Source organism: Miscanthus floridulus, chromosome 19 (genome assembly GCF_019320115.1).
Source record: "Miscanthus floridulus cultivar M001 chromosome 19, ASM1932011v1, whole genome shotgun sequence".
Classification (NCBI taxonomy): Eukaryota; Viridiplantae; Streptophyta; class Magnoliopsida; order Poales; family Poaceae; genus Miscanthus; species Miscanthus floridulus.
The window spans coordinates 87719974-87741622 of record NC_089598.1 but is presented as its reverse complement, the minus strand read 5'-3'; the positions used below and the strand labels follow the sequence as shown (position 1 = coordinate 87741622).

The 21649-nt window shown below is 43.1% G+C and overlaps 1 protein-coding gene across 1 annotated transcript; it reads right to left on the bottom strand.

Annotated features, from left to right (window-relative positions):
- Window positions 1-200: 200 nt before the first annotated feature.
- On the bottom strand, window positions 201-1028 carry LOC136529778 (uncharacterized). The gene has a single exon (XM_066522847.1). It carries the CDS (start codon window positions 908-910, stop codon window positions 608-610), a length of 303 nt encoding a protein of 100 aa, XP_066378944.1. The 5' UTR covers window positions 911-1028; the 3' UTR covers window positions 201-607.
- Window positions 1029-21649: the final 20621 nt, after the last annotated feature.

Sequence of the window (21649 nt, the reverse complement as noted above, 5' to 3'; positions counted from 1 at the left end):
GAACTCCCAACCAAACAGCTCCGGTCCTGGAGCCATCCCATCCCATCCCTGCTGGTCCACGCATCTAAACACTACCTTAGTCTTTTGCTTTCTACCATCTCTGTGAGTGTGAGAGATTTGAAAACGTCATGTAATACGTGACGGAGAAAGTAGAGAGGATTATTCATCTATTTTTTTAAAAAGTGTATGATGTGATGTTTGAGAATATATGCAAATATGACCTTTAAAAAATAACAAAAAAATATGTATGCAAATACAAATTAAGGTCATGTATGCACCTGAAACAAGGCACGTATACAAGAGACCAGTTCCGTGCACTACTAGTTGCTCCCTATATACTCCTACAACTTTTACCAGCTATTGTTGTAAAAAAAAAACTTTTACCAGCTATTACATGCACTACGCAAACCTTAGTAATAATTTGCATATAAAGAACAAAAGAACCCCGTCGAATTAATTACTAGTCCAGCGTAGTCCTGTCCAGCATGCATGCAAGAGCCGATAATCGACATGATTTATTGACCTCTGATCTCTCTCTGAAACCAGCACAGTGATCATCGGGCCGCGGCATGTCGTCACTCCCGGCGGCGTACGGCACGGCATACACCTAGTGGCCGACGCCGGGGCTCGGGCCGGAGTCCTTGATCCCGCCGAGCATGTCGAAGTTCATCAACCTGTGGCCTGCAGCACCGCCGTCTTGCTCCGCGGTCCCGACCACCACCGTCTGGATGATGTAACCCACCGGCGGCGACTCCACCGTATGCTGCGGACCACCTCCCTCTGACGAAACCTTCAGCGGCCTGCTGGCATTCCCGACGGTCGCCGCGAGCAGCAGGCACGTCGTGAGGAGCAGGCCAACGACGACGGCCGGTGCCGCCCGCGCCCTGATGTTGTGCTTGGTGGCCGCCATTCTTGCCGTCGACAGATCGATCAGACGAGGAACGCTACTCTCTGTCGTCTCTGTGCGCTGCACTTTGACACTAATAGCACACACACGTGCGTGTTTTTGTTGCCAGTGCAGACGACGACTGTGCCTGGTTTGCACCCGAGCCGTGGCGTTCTGGGGTTTATATAGCCAGCGCCAGCCCCGTAGGCCGTAGCTTGGCATTGACCGAACGGCGGCCGGTCACCGGTGGCGTCTTTGGAATTTGGAAATCGGCAGCAGGCCAGGAGCCCGGCTGGGCCGGTGATCTGATGACCGCCAGAGGAGGGAGCTAGGAAGCGTCGTGGAAACGACACGGCCGGGGGCGTGCTTGTACGTACGATGTCGCCGTGCACGCACAAGCTCTTCTTTCTGGCCAGGTGCGCCGCGCGGTTGGAAGTTCGGGCGTGGAAGTAAGAACCGCGAGAAATTCCGCGGTCCCGAGTGTGGACTTTGAAAATGCACCCGGCCGGGGCGCGGACGTGACATACTGCAGAGAGAGAGAGAGAGAGGTCGACGACGACGAGCCAGACCAGTGCACAACTTGCTCAGTTTGGTCAGTGGCGTGGCCTGCTGGGCCTCCGGCCGGCCTCCCTGCACTTGTGCAAATTCCGGGTATAGATCTGAAGATTGGCTACAGGGTAGTAGAGATCGGTCTACGTAGAGAGGTAGGCTGGACGGATGCAGATGATGGCCCCGTTCGCTGGTCTGAAACTTGGCTGAAACTGACTAAAAAATACTGTTCCAGCTAAATTGTTGTGAGAGAAAAATACTATTTCGGCTGAAAAAAGAAACCGAACAAGTCGAATATAGGGTAAGCCGAACAGGTGATATGCATAGATGGTAGATTGTAGGTGGCGAGTGAGAGCGACTGAAAAGCCCATATGCGCGCGAAGTCAGCGCCAGAGCGCGGGAACCAGTGGAGAAGCTACGTCCGGACCCCGGGCGGACGCTGACGTGACGCGTGTGGTTGCGGCCGAGACCGAGCGAGCCATTTCTGACTCGTCGGCTGCTGGTCGCTTCGGCCGCGTCACTATAGCTCACCAGACACAATGCCTCAGCATTCCATTTATCAAAGACATCTACACGGACACCCGGTTGTTGGTCTCTTTCTCCTCCATATCTAAACCCCATCCAGCACTTGAATGTTACTCCCTCCTTATACTGAATTATAACAAGTTTTGACATTTCTAGATACGTCCTTTTACTACGTATTTAGACATAGTATACATACCGGGTATTTAATCCGGAGCTCCTTCTCCAACGCACGAATCAGACAAGGACGGCCACGTGGCAAAGTGCACTTGTGATACATTTTGCGGCGGAAACGATGATGCTATTTCTACTCTAGAAAGGTCGATCCACACATCATGTTAAATTCTTTATGGGTTTGTTTGGCAGAAATTGTATTCACATAGATCCATGTGTATTGGGACGGAATTTTGTTAATTTCCCATCCCAATCCATCCTAATATATTTGGATTAACAAGAGCTTTTGGGGTTGGGGAGTTCCCAAAATAGTTTGTTATTCACGTGATCTTCGTGGGCTCAGAATGAAGAAGGGCTGCTCAATCTCGGTGCAATTGTAGTGTTAAATTGATGCATGCACCAGGAAGTACACTACGGCAATATACTGTCTAATGTGTTTGGGTCAAGCTAACCGGCTTTCCCGCTAACTGCAAGACCTTTCAGCATTTGCCATATACGTACTGATGGAACATCATATCTACGGCTGTGGATAAAAGGACCGATAAACACTTGACACTTGGCTAGCTAGCGTCAACAATGAGATCATTGGAATTAGCTTGCATGCGTGCATATTGTAAATGCACTTGGCCGGAGACTTGACAGGGTTTCCCACTCATCAGGTGGTCGGCACGCAGATCAATTAAGCACACTGCACACGTTGTTGTGTCATCCGCACTCACTTGCTCGATCAGTGATTTTTGGTAGTGGAGGAGGCGGTAGCATCGCTTGACACGCTACGCAAATTAGCCATGCATGGAACATCGTTGTCTAAGCTCCGTGCCTCTCAAGAGATATACCAGTGTTGGATGAGTCAATGGATCATCACTATGCTGATTTTCTACGGATGATAGTAACATCGCAAAATATTACAGCATGTATCAATGTATGAAACATTAACATTTTAAAAAATAGAATATATCACAGAGCATCTCATGAATAATGTAACGATATTTTCTAATATACCTCATAAGTACTATGAGAACAATCTTATTATTATATTGTAGAAAATATGGTTCAAGTAAATATCACCATAAGATGCTGGATACAAGAAAAAAAATGATATGAGATATAGTACAGAAAAAGCATAGAATAAAGTAAAAATAAGTAACAAAAATAATAGAAAATGAAATTAATAAAAAAAATAAAGTAAAATATAGGGGAAAGGGAAAAAAGGAAAAGGAAATGACAAATTAAACTTGAACAATTTTTTCTATAAGAATATGAACACGCTATGGGAGCAATCCAAAACACAATTTGAAACATCTCATAGATTAACATAAAAATAAATAGGAAAATAAAAGAGTAAAGTTGTTTGCGAGAAAAATACCGGAATAAATCATAACACTCCAACGAACATCGCAGGACATACCAATCAAGAGAATAAAAATCGTACCCAAATGTAGGCCCTGTTCGTTAAAAGATACAATATTAAACAAAACAACAATATTATTATAAAATATAATCAAAAAATGAAAAGCAAAGGTACAAGAAATAGAAATAGAATAATATTATAGTTCTAGAAAAATAACATTCAAGGCCATGATAATATTGTAGGTTCAGTATAGTAACATTCTAGTTCAACAAAATAATATTCTATGTTACTCCCTCCTCCATATCTAAACCCGGTTATTGGTCTCTTCCTCCTCCATATCTAAACCCCATCCAGCACTTGAATGTTACTCCCTCCTTATACTGAATTATAACAAGTTTTGACATTTCTAGATATGTCCTTTTACTATGTATTTAGACATAGTATACATACCACGTCTTATAATTTGGAATGGAGGGAGTATTTAATCAGGAGCTCCTTCTCCAACACACGAATCAGACAAGGACGGCCATGTGGCAAAGTGCACTTGTGATACATTTTGCGGCGGAAACGATGATGCTATTGCTACTCTAGAAAGGTCGATCCACACATCATGTTAAATTCTTTATGGGTTTGTTTGGCAGAAATTGTATTCACATAGATCCACCTGTATTGGGACGGAATTTTGTTAAGTTCCCATCCCAATCCATCCTAATATATTTGGATTGACAAGAGCTTTTGGGGTTAGGGAGTTCCCAAAAGAGTTTGTTATTCACGTGATCTTCGTGGGCTCAGAATGAAGAAGGGCTGCTCAATCTCGGTGCAAATTGTAATGATAAACTGATGCATGCACCAGGAAGTACACTACGGCAATACTGTCTAATGTGTTTGGGTCAAGCTAACCGGCTTTCCCGCTAACTGCAAGACCTTTCAGCATTTTGCCATATACGTACTGATGGAACATCATATCTACGGCTGTGGATAAAAGGACCGATGAACACTCGACACTTGGCTAGCTAGCGTCAAGAATGAGATCATTGGAATTAGCTTGCATGCACTACCCTAGATTTGGACATCACTAACGGCCTCATCACTGCCGGATTTATGACAATCGGCAGTGATATACCTTCACTGCTGGTTATGAACTTGAAAATGAAAACATAATTGGGGCTGGGCTAAAACCGGCAGTGAAGGACCACATCACTATCGGTTTGTGGCTTGAACCGGCAGTGTTTTGGCGGTCACTCATCACTGTCGGTTTAAGCCAAGAGCCGACAGTGATTTGGATCTATCACTGTCGGTTCTAGCTAACAACCGACGGTGATAAGCCTACAGCACAAAAAGGCTACAACCGTCCTCTTCTTTCTCCTCTCTTCCATCCCGAGAACAGAGGCACGCGTTTAGGCCCTTCCCTCCATTGTTGCGTCTGCTCTTCCCCATGAAGCTAGGGCTTGGATTTTGAAGAATGGCTTGATCTTTTTGCTTTAAGGTTAGTAACAAACATCCACTCCTTTGATTTTATTGCTTAATTTGCTTCGTTTTGATGGCTACATCGCTTGATTCTCATTCCAATTCTTTTTCCATTCTAGAGAACACTTTTCCGATTGAACATTTGTGCAAGGCTCAAATTGTGGTGAATCCATTATTCAAAAGGTTGGTGTCTATGAACACATTTAAATTCCTAGCTAATTATTCCATGGTGGTCAAGATCATCATTGTTAGTATGTGATGCTATAATTAGTTCTTAGAAGTAGAGTAGAATATATGTTCTTCATTATTGTGCAATAATTATTTTTTACTACGATTTTCAATTTACAGGGCCGGAGCTACCAATTTTAATTTTTCAATAATTAGTGTACAATAATGTTTTTCAAAAATGCCACTTTCAAGCTACAATTGTTGTTCATGAAGCTCGATTTTTTATTAATTCTTTATAATTACTGTCTCAATATTTTTTTTCTACAGAGATAGATCGAGAGTGGATGCATTTGTCCCGAACGGATAAGCGGTACATGCATGGTGTCAGTCAGTTTATCACCGATGCCAAAGCCCATGCTGGGAATGGGAACCCTATCTTCTGCCCATGCAAAGATTGCAAGAATCAAAGAAACTTTCGTCAAATTGAGTCTATACGATCGCATATGATTATTAGGGGGTTCATGCCAAACTATACGATATGGACTATGCATGGCGAGGTTGGTGTGAATGTTCTGTAGGAAAACGATGATGATGTGGACACACCTGACGTAGCCATCCACGATGTTGATGAGGAACCCAGTGTCAATACGGAACCTATGACCACAGTTAATAATGTGTTTAGGAACACGCTAGCTGACGACACCAAGGATAACGATGGCATTTCTTAGCTGCTACGTAATGTAGAGACCGGATGTCATAGTGAAAGACAGCTGAGAAAGCTAGAGAAAATAAGACAAGATGGCAAAACACCATTGTATAGGAATTGTCCAATGAGCAAACTGAAAGCTGACATCATGCTATTAGATTTCAAATCGACAAACAGATTGAGCGATAAAGGCTTTGATCAATTGTTTGGTATAATAAGGAAAATGCTCACAGAAAAAAAACAAGTTGCCAGAAAAGACATACTTGGCGAAGCAAATGATCTATCAGAAAAGACATACTTGGCGAAGCAAAAAAAACAAGTTGCCAGAAAAGACATACTAGTAAAGAAACGACCTTTGATCCACTTCGAAATTTGGCAGTAGTCCCGGTATTTTTCGCGCCCAGGACTAGAGAAACCTTTAGTCCTGGTTGGTAGCTCGAACCGGGACTAAAGATCCCTGCCCAACGGCTACTGTGCCAGGCTTTTTCTAGAGGGGACCTTTAGTCCTGGTTGGATCTACCAACCGGGACTAAAGGTTCACTTTTACTCCTGGTTTGTCCCTCCGACCGGGAGTAAAAGTCTACTCCCGGCTAGAGGATCCGTCCGGGACTAAAAAGGGACCTTTAGTCCTGGTTTCTGTCTACAACCGGGACTAAAGGTCCCCTCCTATATACCCCTTGTTCCTCCCCGAGTCCGAGTCACTTCGAGCTCAATGTTCTTGCTTCATCGCCGACCTCTCTTCTTCCTCATCACCGGTGATCACAAGATTTCTTCTATTCCTACATCGATTCTTCAGTTCTAAAGGTTACTAACTTTATACTCTCATGTTTCATCAGTAGCTTATTTCATTTTGTGGACTAGATATATGTGGTTTTTTATGGTAGATTTTTTTATTTGTAAGCCATTTAAGCTCAAAAATCACTTTAAAGTTTGCATATTTGGATGAAGGAAGGTTAAAGTAGTTATTCAAAACTAGTATTGAGCTTTCATTTCTAGCATGCATAGCACACTTCATGCTTTAGAGATATAGAGAATTTTAGAGTTTTTTTTTAATTTTATTTGTTTATAAAATAAGAAATTTATATTATATTAAAAATGAGTATAGAGAGTAGATGGCAACTGCTTCTGGGTCCTCGGCCTCTCATCGGGTTACAAAGCGACTGAGGCCGGACCTCCCTCTCATTGCATGCGGCAAGTGTGAGGAGAAGATTGTGATGGAGTACCGGGTGAGGAAGGAGTGTCCCAACAAGGGCCGTATCTTCTACAAGTGTCCGGATTGCAATGTGAGTTATTTTATCGCATTTGATGATTATGGTTAATTTATACTTATTTTCATGATGATTATGATTAAAGTTCTAATTTTTTGTTTTAATTTTAGTGGGATGGCACTGGATGTTCAGGCTGGTACTGGGTGGAAGAGTATGTTGAACACGTGCAACACTCTCTTGCATAGGCAGTTACGGAGGCTGATGAGGCAGTGATCCTACAGAAGAAGCCCATAGATGTTGAACAAACGATGATCTGTCTGTTTTAGTTGGGATTGGTCGCAAAATCCTTATGCTGCTGAAGTGCATTTAGTTTTTTTAGTGGTAGTTGGGATTGTCTACATTGTAGCGAGGCTTTCATAAATTAATACCTTGTGTGGTGGCATGCATGTCGTATAATTAATTAATTATGTTCTAGGTTTTAATATGGTATGCATGTCATGTAATGCAGATGAAATGGCATTGGATGTATAATGCTGATCGCCACTCCCAAGAGTTCATTGAAGGCGTGCATTCTTTCTTACGTGTGGCCGAGGCAAATAAACGTGATAGTTTCATGTGCTGCCCATGTGCCATATGTAAGAATTTGAAGGAATATGCTAGCTCAAGGAGTCTTCATTCACACTTGTTGAAGTCGGGTTTCATGCCAAACTATATTTATTGGACGAAACACGGAGAAACCAGGGTTGTAATGGAAGAAGGTGAAGAAGAACAATGGGACGATGATGACATTATTGCTGAATATGGGGCCTTCAATGATACTGCAATGGGGGAAGCTGAAGAAGAGGTAGGGGTAGAAGATGAGCCCGTTGACGATTGCACTTGATTACCAGGGGGTTCATGCCAAACTACATAATATGGACTATGCATGGCGAGGTTGGTGTGAATGTTCTTCAAAAAAACAATGATGATGTGGACACGCCTGACGTAGCCATCCACAATGTTGATGAGGAACCCGGTGTCAACATGGAACCTATGACCACAGTTAATCATGTGTTTAGGAACACACTAGTTGATGACACCAAGGATAACGATGGCATTTCTCAGCTGCTACATAATATAGAGACCGGATGTCATAGTGAAAGACAGCTGAGAAAGCTAGAGAAAATAAGACAAGATGGCAAAACACCGTTGTATAGGAATTGTCCAATGAGCAAACTGAAAGCTGACATCATGTTGTTAGAGTTCAAATCAACAAAAAGATTGAGCGATAAAGGCTTTGATTAGTTGTTAGGTATAATAAGAAAAATTCTCCCAGAAAAAAACAAGTTGCCAGAAAAGACATACTTGGCGAAGCAAATGATCTGCCCCATCGGCGTCGAGGTTGAAAAAATACACGCGTGTTCCAATGATTGCATATTGTACCGTGGAGAAAAATACAAAGACTTGAACAAGTGCCCCAAGTGTGAAGCTCTATGGTACAAGGAAGGGCCATTAGATAAGGGTACCAAGACCAGAGGAGGTCTCGTAAAGGTCATTTGGTATTTCCCTATAGCTCCCCGAGTGCATAGGATGTTTGCTTGTGCAAAGTCAGCCAAGCTGTTGTGCTGGCATGGCGAAGAGCGGAAGAAACATACAATGATGAGGCACCCTGCCGATGGACATGACTGCAGGACTATCAATACTATGTTCTATAAGGACATCAGTGGAGATGTAAGGCACCTTTGGTTTGTTTTGAGCATAGATGGGATGAATCCTTTCGACCAGGTTAGAAGCAATCATAGCACCTGGCTAGTGACGCTCTGTGTATACAACCTTCCATCTTGGATTTGTATGAAGCGGTCATACATCCAGATGCCACTACTGATCCAAGGGCCAAGACAACCTAGGAATGCCATCGATGTGTTTCTAAAACCAGTGATCGATGAACTAGTGGAGATGTTTGAAAAGGGTGTGTCGGATGTTTGGGACGAGTACAAAAAGGAACATGTCATGATCAAGGGAGTACTTATCGCTACAATCACCGACCTGCCAGGTCGAGGTTCGTTGTTCGGAGAGAAGACAAAAGGCTATACTAGATCCGTCGAATGCTTGGACAACACCGATGCGGTAAATCTACCATATAACTCAAAGATAGTTTATATGGGACACCATAGGTTCCTACCTAAGGATCACCATTACCGCAGGAACAAAAAAGATTTCAATGGTACTATTGAGAAACGCTTAGCTCCAAAATATCGAGACGGGCCTGCGATACTTCGAGAAATCAACAAACTGGAGGTTGTCCTTGGGAAGGGGGATGATGCAGTAGCAGCGCCTGATGGGAGCGTTTGGAAGAAAAAATTGGTTTTTTGGAAACTACCTTACTGGCCATTTCTAAGTGTACGCCACTGTCTTGATCCTATGCACATCACTAAAAACGTGTGCGCTAACACTCTTAACACCTTGATGGACACCAGGGGGACATCGAAGGATTCACTAGCCATATGCCTGGACATGCAACACTTGGGAATTAGGAAGGAGTTGCATCATGTGGAGCTAGAGAATGGCCAGTTCGAAGTTTCGGTTGTGTCATGGACATTGAAGAAGGAAGAAAAGTGTGCGCTTATTTCTTTCTTCAATGAACTCAAAGTCCCGACGGGCTACTGTGTGAACCCGAAGAGGCTAGTGAACATGAGAGAACTCAAGTTCAACTATGGCCCTATGATGGCGCATGACTATCATGCCATTATGACTCAGCTGCTCCCTGTTGGCCTGCATGGTATCCCCCCCAAAGGTCCGTGCCCTAATCATAAAGCTTTGCTCGGTCTTCAACGCGATATCAAAAAAGGTCATTGATGTGTCCATGCTAGAGCAGCTACAACGGGACATAGCTGAAACTCTCGTTAAGCTTGAGATGCATTTCCCGCCGACTTCCTTTGATATCTCATTGTATCTGCTCATTCATCTTGTTGACCAAATTAGAGACCTTGGCCCAATGTACCTGCATCAGATGTTCCATTTCAAAAGATTGATGAAAGTTTTTAGGAGGTATGTTAGGAACAGATTCAGGCCAGAAGAAGGCATGGTTGAAGGATAGTCAACAGAGGAGGCCATTGAGTTCTACACATATTATTTAGACATCAAAAGGGTTGGAGTTCTAGAATGTCATCACGAGAGAAGACTACGTGGCAAAGGAACGACCGGAGAGAAATCTGTTATAGTAGGCAACCCTGTTTCTTTCAGATAGGCACAGTTCATTGTTCTCCAGCAAGCCAAGGGTGTGATGCCATACATTGACGAGCATAGGCAATCGCTACAAACTCTGTATCCGAGCAGGTCACAGGCTTGGCTGGATAAAAAACATAAGGAGGAATTTGTCAACTAGTTGCGATGTCGCTTGCTTGGAATAAAGTTGGGTAATCAACTAGATGCCTTAGCCAAGGGATCTTCGAGTACATATCTTATGTACCAAGGGTATGAGATCAATGGATTCATATTTTATACAAAAAAGCAAGATGGAAAGAGCATATACCAAAATTGTGGTGTTCGTTTTGATGCTCACGATGAAAATAGCAACGTGTAGGTGATATACTATGGTTTCATAGAAGAGATATGGGAGCTGGCTTATGGTCCATTGAAGGTAGCTCTTTTTCGCTGCCAATGGGTCTGGCTCGAGGAAATCAATACTAACAGCGAAGGGTTCACTACTGTTGATCTCACTAAGACCACATACAGAGATGACTCCTTGGTCCTTGCAAGAGATGTTATGCAAGTCTTCTATGCAAGGGACAACAAGAAAAAATGAAGGTTAAAAGTAGTCCTAGAAGGGAAAAAGAAGATTATCGGTGTCGATGGAGTGACGGACGAAGAAGACTACAAGGGCTATCAGGAAATGCCTCCATTCGGGGTGAACGTACCCCTACTTATCCTTCAAGAGAGTGACAAACCTGCTTACGTACGACTTGATCACAATGAGGCCCACATTGTTGATGCACCTAAAGATAGTTAGATTATTGTTAACTATGTAATCATTATTCGGACGTTGTTCACCAACTATGTAATCTAATTTATATTTTGTACGCTTTTCTAAAATTAAATAATTGACTATGTAATCAAATATTGAGATGATGTTCAGAAATACCATTATTTGATAATTATAGACCATTAATTAATTATCATGGAATTAAATAATTGAGACACAAATATTTGTATCATTTTACAATAAATTATATGTATTTATATGCACTAAATGGATAAAAGAAAAAACATAACCTAAACTAACATAATCTTTAATGCTAGCGCAGCGGTTAAGGCCCTATAATCTGGACCTTGAATTAATTAACTCCTGTTTAGAGGATAAAATAAAAAAGAAAACGTAACTTGACGTACTCCCTATCATAGCGCTGCAGTAAAAGCCAGCTATTGTGAAGCCCGCGCCCTTGGCTCGAATCCTAGGTGCGGCAAACTTTTTTTTTATATTTTTACAGAATTAAATGAACCTCAACTTAAACTATAAAAATGATAACAAAATATTTCCTAACGTAAATCCTCCTTTAACGCAGCGGTTAAGCCACTAATCCCTCTTTCTTGCTACCTCGGTTCGATACCCAAGCGGGACAAATTTTTTTAATTTTTTTTATCCAGAGCCCACGGCAGTGGCTCTAATTTCAAAAAAATAAAAGCTGTCGGTTTGTCAGGCCTATCACTGTCGGTTCTAAAAACCAACACTAATGACCCCTATCACTGCCGGTTTTTTAATAAAACCGGTAGTGATACGACAATGGCTTTGATTTTATAAAAATAAAAGTTGTCGGTTTGTTAGGCCTATCGCGACAGTGATACATGGAATCACTACCGGTTCTAAAAACTGGCACTAATGACCCCTATCACTGTCGGTTTTTAATAAAATAGAAAGTGATATGAATATTCCCTCATGGGCCAGCAGTGCTCCCGTTGATCACCATAGCAGGAGCACTGCTCCCACCTACCACGACAACTAGCCTATAAAATGGCGCCCTGCTAGGGAGCCTCTCCATGCATGTTGGTTTTAGCCAGGTCTTATCAGCCATGATACAATATTTTCCTCTCACAACAAACCACATATATCGTTATGTGTCGTAGTCCACCAAAATGGTGAACACAAGACGTACTAGAAGAATGCTACTGAAGATAGAGCAACGCCGAAGATTGGAGATGCCACGAGGTTCAGAGAGCCATCCGCTACGGTGCGCATCTGGACTGCACCAAGAAAAAGGCCATGTACAATAGAGGCATGGATTCATCGATGCCACCTTGTCATCTCCAACCGGTATAGCTCGTAGACCACCTCGGTGCTGCTGTTTGACCCTAATTGGTGCTAGAAGAATGCTACTGAGGTGGTTAAATTATAATGTGTTGATACACATTGATTGTAATATTGACCTGTACGCAAATAGATCTTTGTTATCGTATATGGAGTTTTAGTGTAAGGTCTTTGTTATCGTATATGTAATTTATTTCTAATATTTTTGTTATTTTTTGATGTATTTCTATACTATCTAAATAAATATATCGTTGTTGTTAAAACTTTCCCACTATACTATCTAAATAAATATATTATTGTTGTTAAAACTTTCCCACTGTACTATCTAAATAAATATATCCTTTACATATATGCACTTTCACTGTCGGTTCTATTTACACATCGACAGTGATATTCACTTTCACTGTCGGTTTTATTTAAAAAAGCGGCAGTGATATTAACTTTCACTGTCGATTCTATAAACAAACCGATAGTGATGTCCATGCCCCCTGTATAAAAAAAACCGTCGGCCACGTACATCGATCCCACCCACCCACGAACTCTCACAGTCTCATTTCTCATGTTTCACTCTCACTTCTCTAGAAATCCACTCTCTCTCTACGTGATTAGGTTATGGCTCCTGTATTTTTCAATGGTATTGATATGTTGTCTTCTCCAATATTCTATCTATATTCATTTGATTTATATTTATATTCATGTTTCTTTGCATTCTACATATATATATTCTTATTCCTTGCATTCGATCTATATTTAATTATCTTGCCACATTTTACTTGGAATTTTTTTGTGCATATATTTTATGTTCATATTTTTTTTGCATTTTATCGATTAGGTGGTATGAACAACGGACCTCCCCCACCACAAGAACTAGGTTTCCACCCTAGCGATGAGCCATTCGCTCCTAATGTGGTTATTCCACGATTCCCTGTTCCAACTATTGTATGAAATATTTTCCAACATCTTTTGTTTTTTATGCTAACAAATATGTGTAATTAGTTTAATATTATTGTTGCATACATATATGTTATAGACTATATCCCTAATAAATTGGCTGCGAACAACACTTAGCTGGTTCTTTATCTCGGACATCATCGAGAACATGGCATCTAATGCAAGTGATTGGCCATGGACGTGTGAACTCAGTTTTTTCATCCCTTTGAGGGGTGCAAATCATCAGAACCATATCCATGAGACGGGAAGACAGAGCCCAGACATGATAAGCGCCCAATTCAGTGTGGTGCGCATCTGTTTAGAGGCACTTCGATGTATTTGCTATGATGTGCCTGATTTCTCGCACTTCAAGGCACTTGCTTTGAATGCTGGTGATATCTCTGTCCCGCAAGTATAGATGGCCAACGGGCCAGCCCGGCCTAGCATGGCACGGGCCCATGAAAGCACGACTAGATAGGGGTCAGGCTGGCATGACACGCCAGGCCCCTCGGGCTGTGCCTCATAGGGCCACGGGCCTAGCCTTCGGCCCAGGCACGGCCCTATGGGCCGATTTCCGTGCTGGACCGGCTCGAGAAGCATGCCACGGCAAACGGGCTGTGCCAGCCCAAGCCCACTGAGAGTGAGAGAGGTGTGGAAGGGCAAGCAGGGGCAGCCATCACGTGCCTGAGGAGAGAGGGCACCGCTAGAGGGAGGAGAAAGCACCGCCACCGGATCTTCGCTGCTAGGTCCACATGTGCCTAGGAGGAGGATGCCGGATCCGCCGTCGGGGATGAGTAGGGGATCGGATCTGCCACCGAGGATGAGGTGGGGGCTGGATCCACCGCTAGGGATGAGGTGAGGGCTGGATCCACCGCTGTGGATGTGGTGGGGGCCAGATCTGCCATGGGGAAGGAGGTGGGGGCCGGCAGACGAATTCACCGCCGGGGATGGGGTCGGGGCCAGATCCGCCATCAGGGAGGAGGTGGGGGTGGATCTGTGCCCCCACATGCGCTGCCAAGTGAGACGGGCCACGCTCGCCGCTGTGGTCGACCGCATCGCCGTGGTTGGAGGGAGAGGGAGGAGGGGCGCTGCCATGGTGGGAGCGAGGAGGGTCGTCGGCGTGGTTGGAGGGAGAGGGAGGGCCATCGAGGGAGGGAGAGAGAGAGTGGGGGGAGGGAGAGACTGTGTGGGAGGGGACTGCATGGGCGAGTGGGGAAGGGGACTGCACGGGCCATCGAGGAGGGGGCATGGGGAGGCGGCAGGCCAGATCTAAGGAAGAGGGTGCCACCGTCGCTGGCTGCTCGCCGGATCTGAGGGAGAGGGGAGGAAGAGGGTGGGGGAGGGTGGCACCACCACCACCATAGTCTAGAGAGATGGAGGAGGGAGTGGGAGAGGGAGGTCGTGATTAGGGAGGAGGGGCGCGGTGTCGGTGCGTGGGCGTGGTCGAGAGGAGCGGAGAGGGAGGTCACGAGGGCGCAGAGCGGAGTGGAGAAGGGCGAGGCATGGGGCGCGGCGACTGGGCAACTGGGCGAGCCATGGGGGGGGGTCAGGGAGGTCAGGAGGTGGCAGGCCAGGCCGCTAGCGGGCCGGCTGCTCTGTAGCAGGTCATGCCGTGCTAGCCCACGTGCCTAAGGTAAGGCCCAGGCATGGCCTGCTCCTCTAGGCCAGGACAGCCCGGGCTCGCTAGCCTCCGTGCCAGGCCATGCTTGGGCCGAGGCAAAAAAACGGGCCTTGGGCCGGGCCGACGGGCTCGGGCTGCATGACCAACTATGTCCGCAAGCAAGAGAATGGTTTGTGAGCTACAACCGTGCGGATGTGGTAAAATGATCACTTATACCTGAGTCGTGGTTATTTGTTGTTTGTTATTGTAATAACATTCTCTATTTTTTTTCTTTTTCTCCACATATAGATTGCGCTCTAGGACCTTACCTATGCTGCATGTGGCTTGTGGGTCATTCTAGACCAAGCTACGAAGCAACTCGAGTACGATTGGGACTTCTGCAATGGAAATCTCGGCTAGCTCACTATAGAAGGCATCAATACTATATAAGAATTACTAACAGGGGCAGTGGTCGTTCAGTAGGTTACATCTATGGTCGACCATTCTTTTAGTATTTTGAAACACGAGAGAGTGCACTTATACGGGCACTGACCTTCATCGATACAAGCGGATACATAATTCATGACATCAATTACCATATATGGCTACACAGGCATGTTAGTGTGCGTGGCTCGATCGATCCCGACAATGATTCTGATAGTAATTAATGTTTATTTAGATAGGTTTTCAAGGTCGTAGTTTAATCGAGTTCTAATTTTAATTTGTACAGCTTGTGTGTTTAATTATTGTCATGCATGTAATTCGTGTAATATTTATTGGACAACTAGAAATATACATGAGCATAGAGAAAAAATCTATTGTTTCCAAGATGTAATTCACCCTCTTTTATCTCATTCAGCACAGAGAAAAATATATTAATAAAAAATGATTAGAAAAATCTCAAATCTTGTTTGGAGCTTTAATTTGGGTATACATGCTTGCCAAAAAAATTTTCAGTCATTTCGACATAAACGGAGTATACATGCTTCACAGAGGTACATGAGCCCTTTCATCGAACCATGACTATACACATAGGTTATCAAGGTTTCTGTGGTTCATACGCATTCCGGTGTTGTATTGGTCTCAAACTTTTTCTTAGGCTTGCACGTGCCACGTGTGAAGGAAACACCTAGTTTAGGATTTTTCGGAAATGGTTTGCTACTTTTTGAGGTTTAATTGAATTTTCGCATGACGACACCGATTAATTATAGGTTGAACTAAGTCTATCCACGAAAAGATCTGGAATGGTGCCAAACTTTTACACGGGCTATAATGTGTCCTAGGGATAAGAATTTTGTGGAGGTCGATAAAAAAATCTATTGGGTCCAAGATGAAATTCACCGTCTTTTGTCTCATTCAGCACACAGAAAAATATAATAAATAAAAAAACTGATCAGAAAAACCTAAGATCCTGTGTGGGGTCTTAATTTGGGTGTACATGCTTACAAAAAAAAATTCAAGTCATTTCTATATAGGAATACACATGCTTCTATTTATTCAATATATAAAAGAAAATTTTTAATATATATAAACATCACTATCCGTTTCAAAAAACCGGTAGTGATGAGACAAAACCGACAGTGATGCTGGTTATCACCGTCGGTTTATTTTGAAAACCGATAGTGATATATAAAAAATTAAAAAAAAATGTGACAGCCCTCGAGTTCGAGCTCAGGTCTCAGGCAGCGGAGTTCTGAAACTTAACCGCTGCACTAGTATAGGAGGTGTGTCAAGGTTAATTTATTTTTTCTTTTTGACCTTTTAGAGCGCTTAATAAATTATAAAATTAAACTAAAAAATTTGGGCCGCCTAGGACTCGAACACGGGTCTCGAGAGCTAAATTGTTGAGTCTTAACTGTTGAGCCAGTCGGAGGAATTTCAAAGAAAGGGAAAAGATATCCTACTTAACCCGTAACCGCTACATCGCAATCACTGCCGGTTCAAAGAATGGCCCGACAGTGATGTTGCTTCATCACTGTCGGTTTAGACTTACAACCGACAGTGATGAACCATTGGGATAACAAAAAAGCGCGGGTGAAATTTTCTAAATTCATTTAATAATTTATAAAATTGAACCAAAAAATTTAGGCCACCTAGGACTGCAACATGGGTCTCGGGGGCTAAATTACGGGGTCTTAACCATTGAGCCAGTCGGAGGAATTCAAAAGAAAAGAAAAAGATATCCTACTTAACCCCTAACTGCTACACCCCCATCACTACCGGTTTGAGGAATGGCCCGATAGTAATGTTTTCTCATCACTGTCGGTTTAGAACTTACATTCAGGTAAGTTAACTATTGCACATAATTGAAGATAGGTCACTAAAACCAAACTATAAGGACTACACTAGATATTGTATCAGCACCATACTCGCTGCCTCTAGCAACTGTCAGTTCTGTCTGTGATGAGGAATTGAGGATAGCCATTACTTTATGTATTGCATTTATAGGGTCAGGTGGCAGCACCTAAATAAACCACAATTTTTCAATGTAGCAACATGTCTATTCTATTATTCTTCTTGGTTATAGCTGTTGTAGTCCACTATGATATGGGATTTTCTTTAAATTAATTCACCAAGAAATAATATTGACTGTTGAGCACATCGTGTGTTTTTGTTCAAGGTCAACTATACCAAAAATCGGTAGGTGTGTAAATCCTACTTGTTCTGTATGCTATATAACCATGGCTATCAAAATCATTCGGCTTGCATGATCCTCCATGGTTCCTATATAATTTTGGTATTGTGCATCAATATACAGCCTACAAAGGCTTGCAATTAGAATGAGCTTAACCAGATGTTGGTCCACTCCATGGTTCCTATATAATTTTGGTTCTATGTTGAATGTTGGCATTTTAAACAACTATTTTAATTTTTTAGACAAGAAAGTCTTTGTTACAACAATAACAACAACAACAACAAAGCCTTTAAGTCCCAAACAAGTTGGGGTAGGCTAGAGTTGAAACCTAACAGAAGCTATCAAGGTCCAGGCATGTGAATAACTATTTTCCAAGAACTCCTATCTAAGTCTAAGTCTTTGGGTATATTCCATCCTTTCAAGTCTCCTTTTATTGCCTCTACCCAAATCAATTTCGGTCTTCCTCTGCCTCTCTTCACATTACTATCCTGGCTTAGGATTCCACTACGCACCGGTGCCTCTAGAGGTCTTCGTTGGACATGTCCAAACCATCTCAACTGGTGTTGCACAAGCTTTTTCATGCTAAAATCATGAAGAATAATTTAATTTGTTAGATGCTGCAAGTACCTCCTCTCACAATGTAGTTTGCTCCATGCCTCTTTATCTAGATAATATTTGTTCATTAGCTGTATGTGAACTTAATATTTTGATACATCATGTTTGAATGACAACCTAATTTACTTAAATGTATAGGCAACCATTGCATGGTATGTAGTGCATGTTGGTCATGTGCTTGGGATTTATCGAACCTGGGAAGATTGCTATGCTCAAGTTAATCGCAACCCTGGTAAATTGCACAAAAAATACAATATAGAAGCTAAAGCTTTGAGGATATACTATAGTCATTCGGCCTACCTTGCAAACCATGGGCAACCGGCCTACTATGGTCCAATGAATGCAAACCATGGCCATCCGCTGGCACTGGAGATTGGAGAGAAGCCACCCACCGGAGATGTGAAGATTAGGAGAATTGTTCCTTGGTCTTGGAAAGATGTCATGCTTTTATTTATGGCTGTGGCCATTGCTTTTCTTATTTGAAAGTTGATGTAGGATTAGTTTCGTAGAACAGTAGGTGGACTTTGTTGTATGTGGTCAATCAAACAATGAATTTGTTCTAGGTGAACATATGCTATTATTTGACTTTGTTGTATGTGGACTTATTATTAGACTTTGCATTAATCATATTATATATATATATAATATGAACATATGCTATGAGTAGTTGTCCGCAGCCAAAACTAACCACGATTGTGTCACAGCCATGACTCATCGTCACCTGTTACCCCGTCGCCAAAGAATAGATCGACAACAAGAAGCGGCTGATATCACTAGGACAGGAGAGCCGCATGATCCGACAAACGGTGACTGTGTCAATCAGGACGGTGAGAACAAGTAGCCATGGACCCCATCCGGCTTGCTCGAGCTGGGTCAAAATGACCAAGATGTCTAGGTAACTTTGGTATCATGTGACTATGTAGCCAGACACGCTAATCAATTGAGAGGGTCATAGCTTACTTGGTGTCTTCAGCTGGAGTCTCCGCCGGCTGAGGAGCCAGAGGTTTGGATAGCAGGAAGGCCAGATCTAAGCGAGGCGTGTCAAAGATTCCTATTGGTAGAAATCCACACTGGCACATCACTGAGTTCGATGAATTCGGGGATCCACTCTCACCGTCTATAGCTTTGACCAAATACAAGACTATCCTCGGGTTACTTGTAAGGGACTTCATCCCGATTAGGTATAGGAAGTGGAATGGGAAAGATAATGACCCGTGGAGGGTTCCCGAAAGTGAGAAGGATTACATATGGGATATCAGGATCCCAGAGTATTTCACTTTCCCAACGGAGCATGACAAAGAGGTAGTCAAGAAAAAAGCAAAAGAAATCATGGGGACATGCTTCAAGAATTTCAAGGGGACATTGTATAAGAATTTTGTCCTCCAAAATAAAGAGCTAGATTTCGATGGTGGGCAGTTTAGCAAGCAGAAGGACTTATGGCAGGATTTCAAGGAATACAGGTTATCCGATGAGTACTTAGAACTGAGTAGGAAGAAAAGGAGAACTCATAGAAAGCGATGAATCCTCATCATCTCGGCTCTCGTGGCTACGCCAAAAAGATGCCAGAATTTGAAGTAGAACTTGAAAAGGTGGATCGCCTTACTGAGGAAGGCATTCAGGTTGAGACCGCCCATTGGGAGCCAAGATCGGTATTATACTATTTGGGGAGGAATGTATGCCACGCCGAGGACAGGAGCTTTAGCTCCACAAATCCACCCATGAGGCAGAGTGTTTGAGGCGACTAAAAGAGATGGAAGACAGAATGGATGCACGGTTTGAGGCGACTGTTGAAGCACGAGTCCAACAAATTTTGTTGTCCATGGGGTTAGGAGTACCACAAAACCCTACTCCTACTGCCTTTAGCCCACAGTTTAGGGGTCCCAACAGCTACGGATCGACCCCGCTTGACGAAGAAGATGCGAATGTGCCTCATCCGGTGGACGGCATCACTAAACCTGCCAATGTCAAGTTGTACATCCATCAAGAATGGACAAAGGACAAGGTGGCGCTCGGCCAGGCCAGGCCTATAGGAGACAGGACCATTAATGGACACCCAGTTCCACAGGGGTATGCTCGCATCGCCATTAATAGAATACTTGATAAGAAGTATAACAAGATACACATTAAGTACCCCACAGCGGAAGACAGGCTGAAACTTGGTCATAACAAGGGCTCTCAAGTGGCCTAGCGCAAGCGCTTCATTAAGCTTGACCACCAATTGTCCTCTGATGATGAGGACGACTACGAGTGTTCACCCACCCACGATGATCACTCACCATCTCCCAACATAGATCACTCCCCTCCTCATCCCTTGCCATCACCCCCGAGAAGACAAAGGTCTCCTTCTATTCCTCCTCGTCTGACTCCATCTTTATCAGCCCTGAGAAAAGAGAAGACTCCTCCTCCTCCTCCTCCATCTTCATCAGCCCTGGGAAAACAGAATTCTCATCATCCTCCTCCTCCTCCTCCACCTTAGCCCAAAATAAGATCAAAGGCATCCTCGCAGTCGTAGAAAAGGTCCTTGGATTCGGCCGCTAATGCTCCCAAAGTGGACCAACAAAAAAGAAAAAGGACATTCAGTGGCAGCGTTACAAACTTGATGGAAGGAAAATTTACAGCACACATCTTGAAGGAAGATTGTGTTAGTTTCTTCAATCTTTGTGCCTCGCTGCCTCCATGTTTGTTGAAGTCTGAATTCGAAAGGAAAACACAGAATCAGTACGCTACAATAGGAGCCGATGAAATACACAATGAAGATTTAGGGAAGATACAGAAGTACGTCGAAGACAACCTCAAATTAACCATGGAAGAGGCCGTGAACATCTGTTATGATGTACAAGGGACAGGAACACCGGTAATGAAGTATGAAAGGGGCAATCTTTTGGTTCCCGATGACGAGTATAAAAATTTGACAACATATATGTGCCAGTTGCATGAATATTACATGGCTCAAGCAACAGAGACGGAGGACTTTGGTTTTGAGGTTATTATTCATTCGCCACATATTTTTCATTATCCTAAAGAAAAGAAGTTTGATGTCGAGTGGGAGTGCTTATTTCAGCTATACCAGAAATGCTCTCTCGATTCACAAATGTTGACGCTGTGGACTATGTAAGTCCCTACATGCACGGTATTACAATTAACTACTCTCTTGAGACACAAATTGTTAACTTTTGACCAATTCCCATGATTTTATGTAGGTGTATAGCAAAATTTTGCATACTAAAAAGCAAATGAGATAACATAGGCTTCTTGGACCCCTTGCGAGTCAATGAGAAGACATGTTTAGGCCTCTATGGATGTGACGTGGAAGACTTGAAAGAGAGATTTATTGCTATTTTTGATGAATTCAAGATGAAAAACAAAACCCACATACTTCTAGCCTACAACTGCGAGTATGTGTTCTCGACTTTTAATTTTATGCTTCTTTTTTTTGTTAAGATTATTCGATAATTAGGATTCTGTGATTGCAGCAACTATTTCGTCTTCATTTGTGTCAATCTTGCTAAAAATCTGATCGAGGTGTGGGACTCGAAGAAAAAACCATTTCATCACTG

Coding starts and splice junctions, on each gene's coding strand:
- LOC136529778 (XM_066522847.1), bottom strand. CDS start 910: ATGGCGGCCACCAAGCACAACATCAGGGCGCGGGCGGCACCGGCCGTC.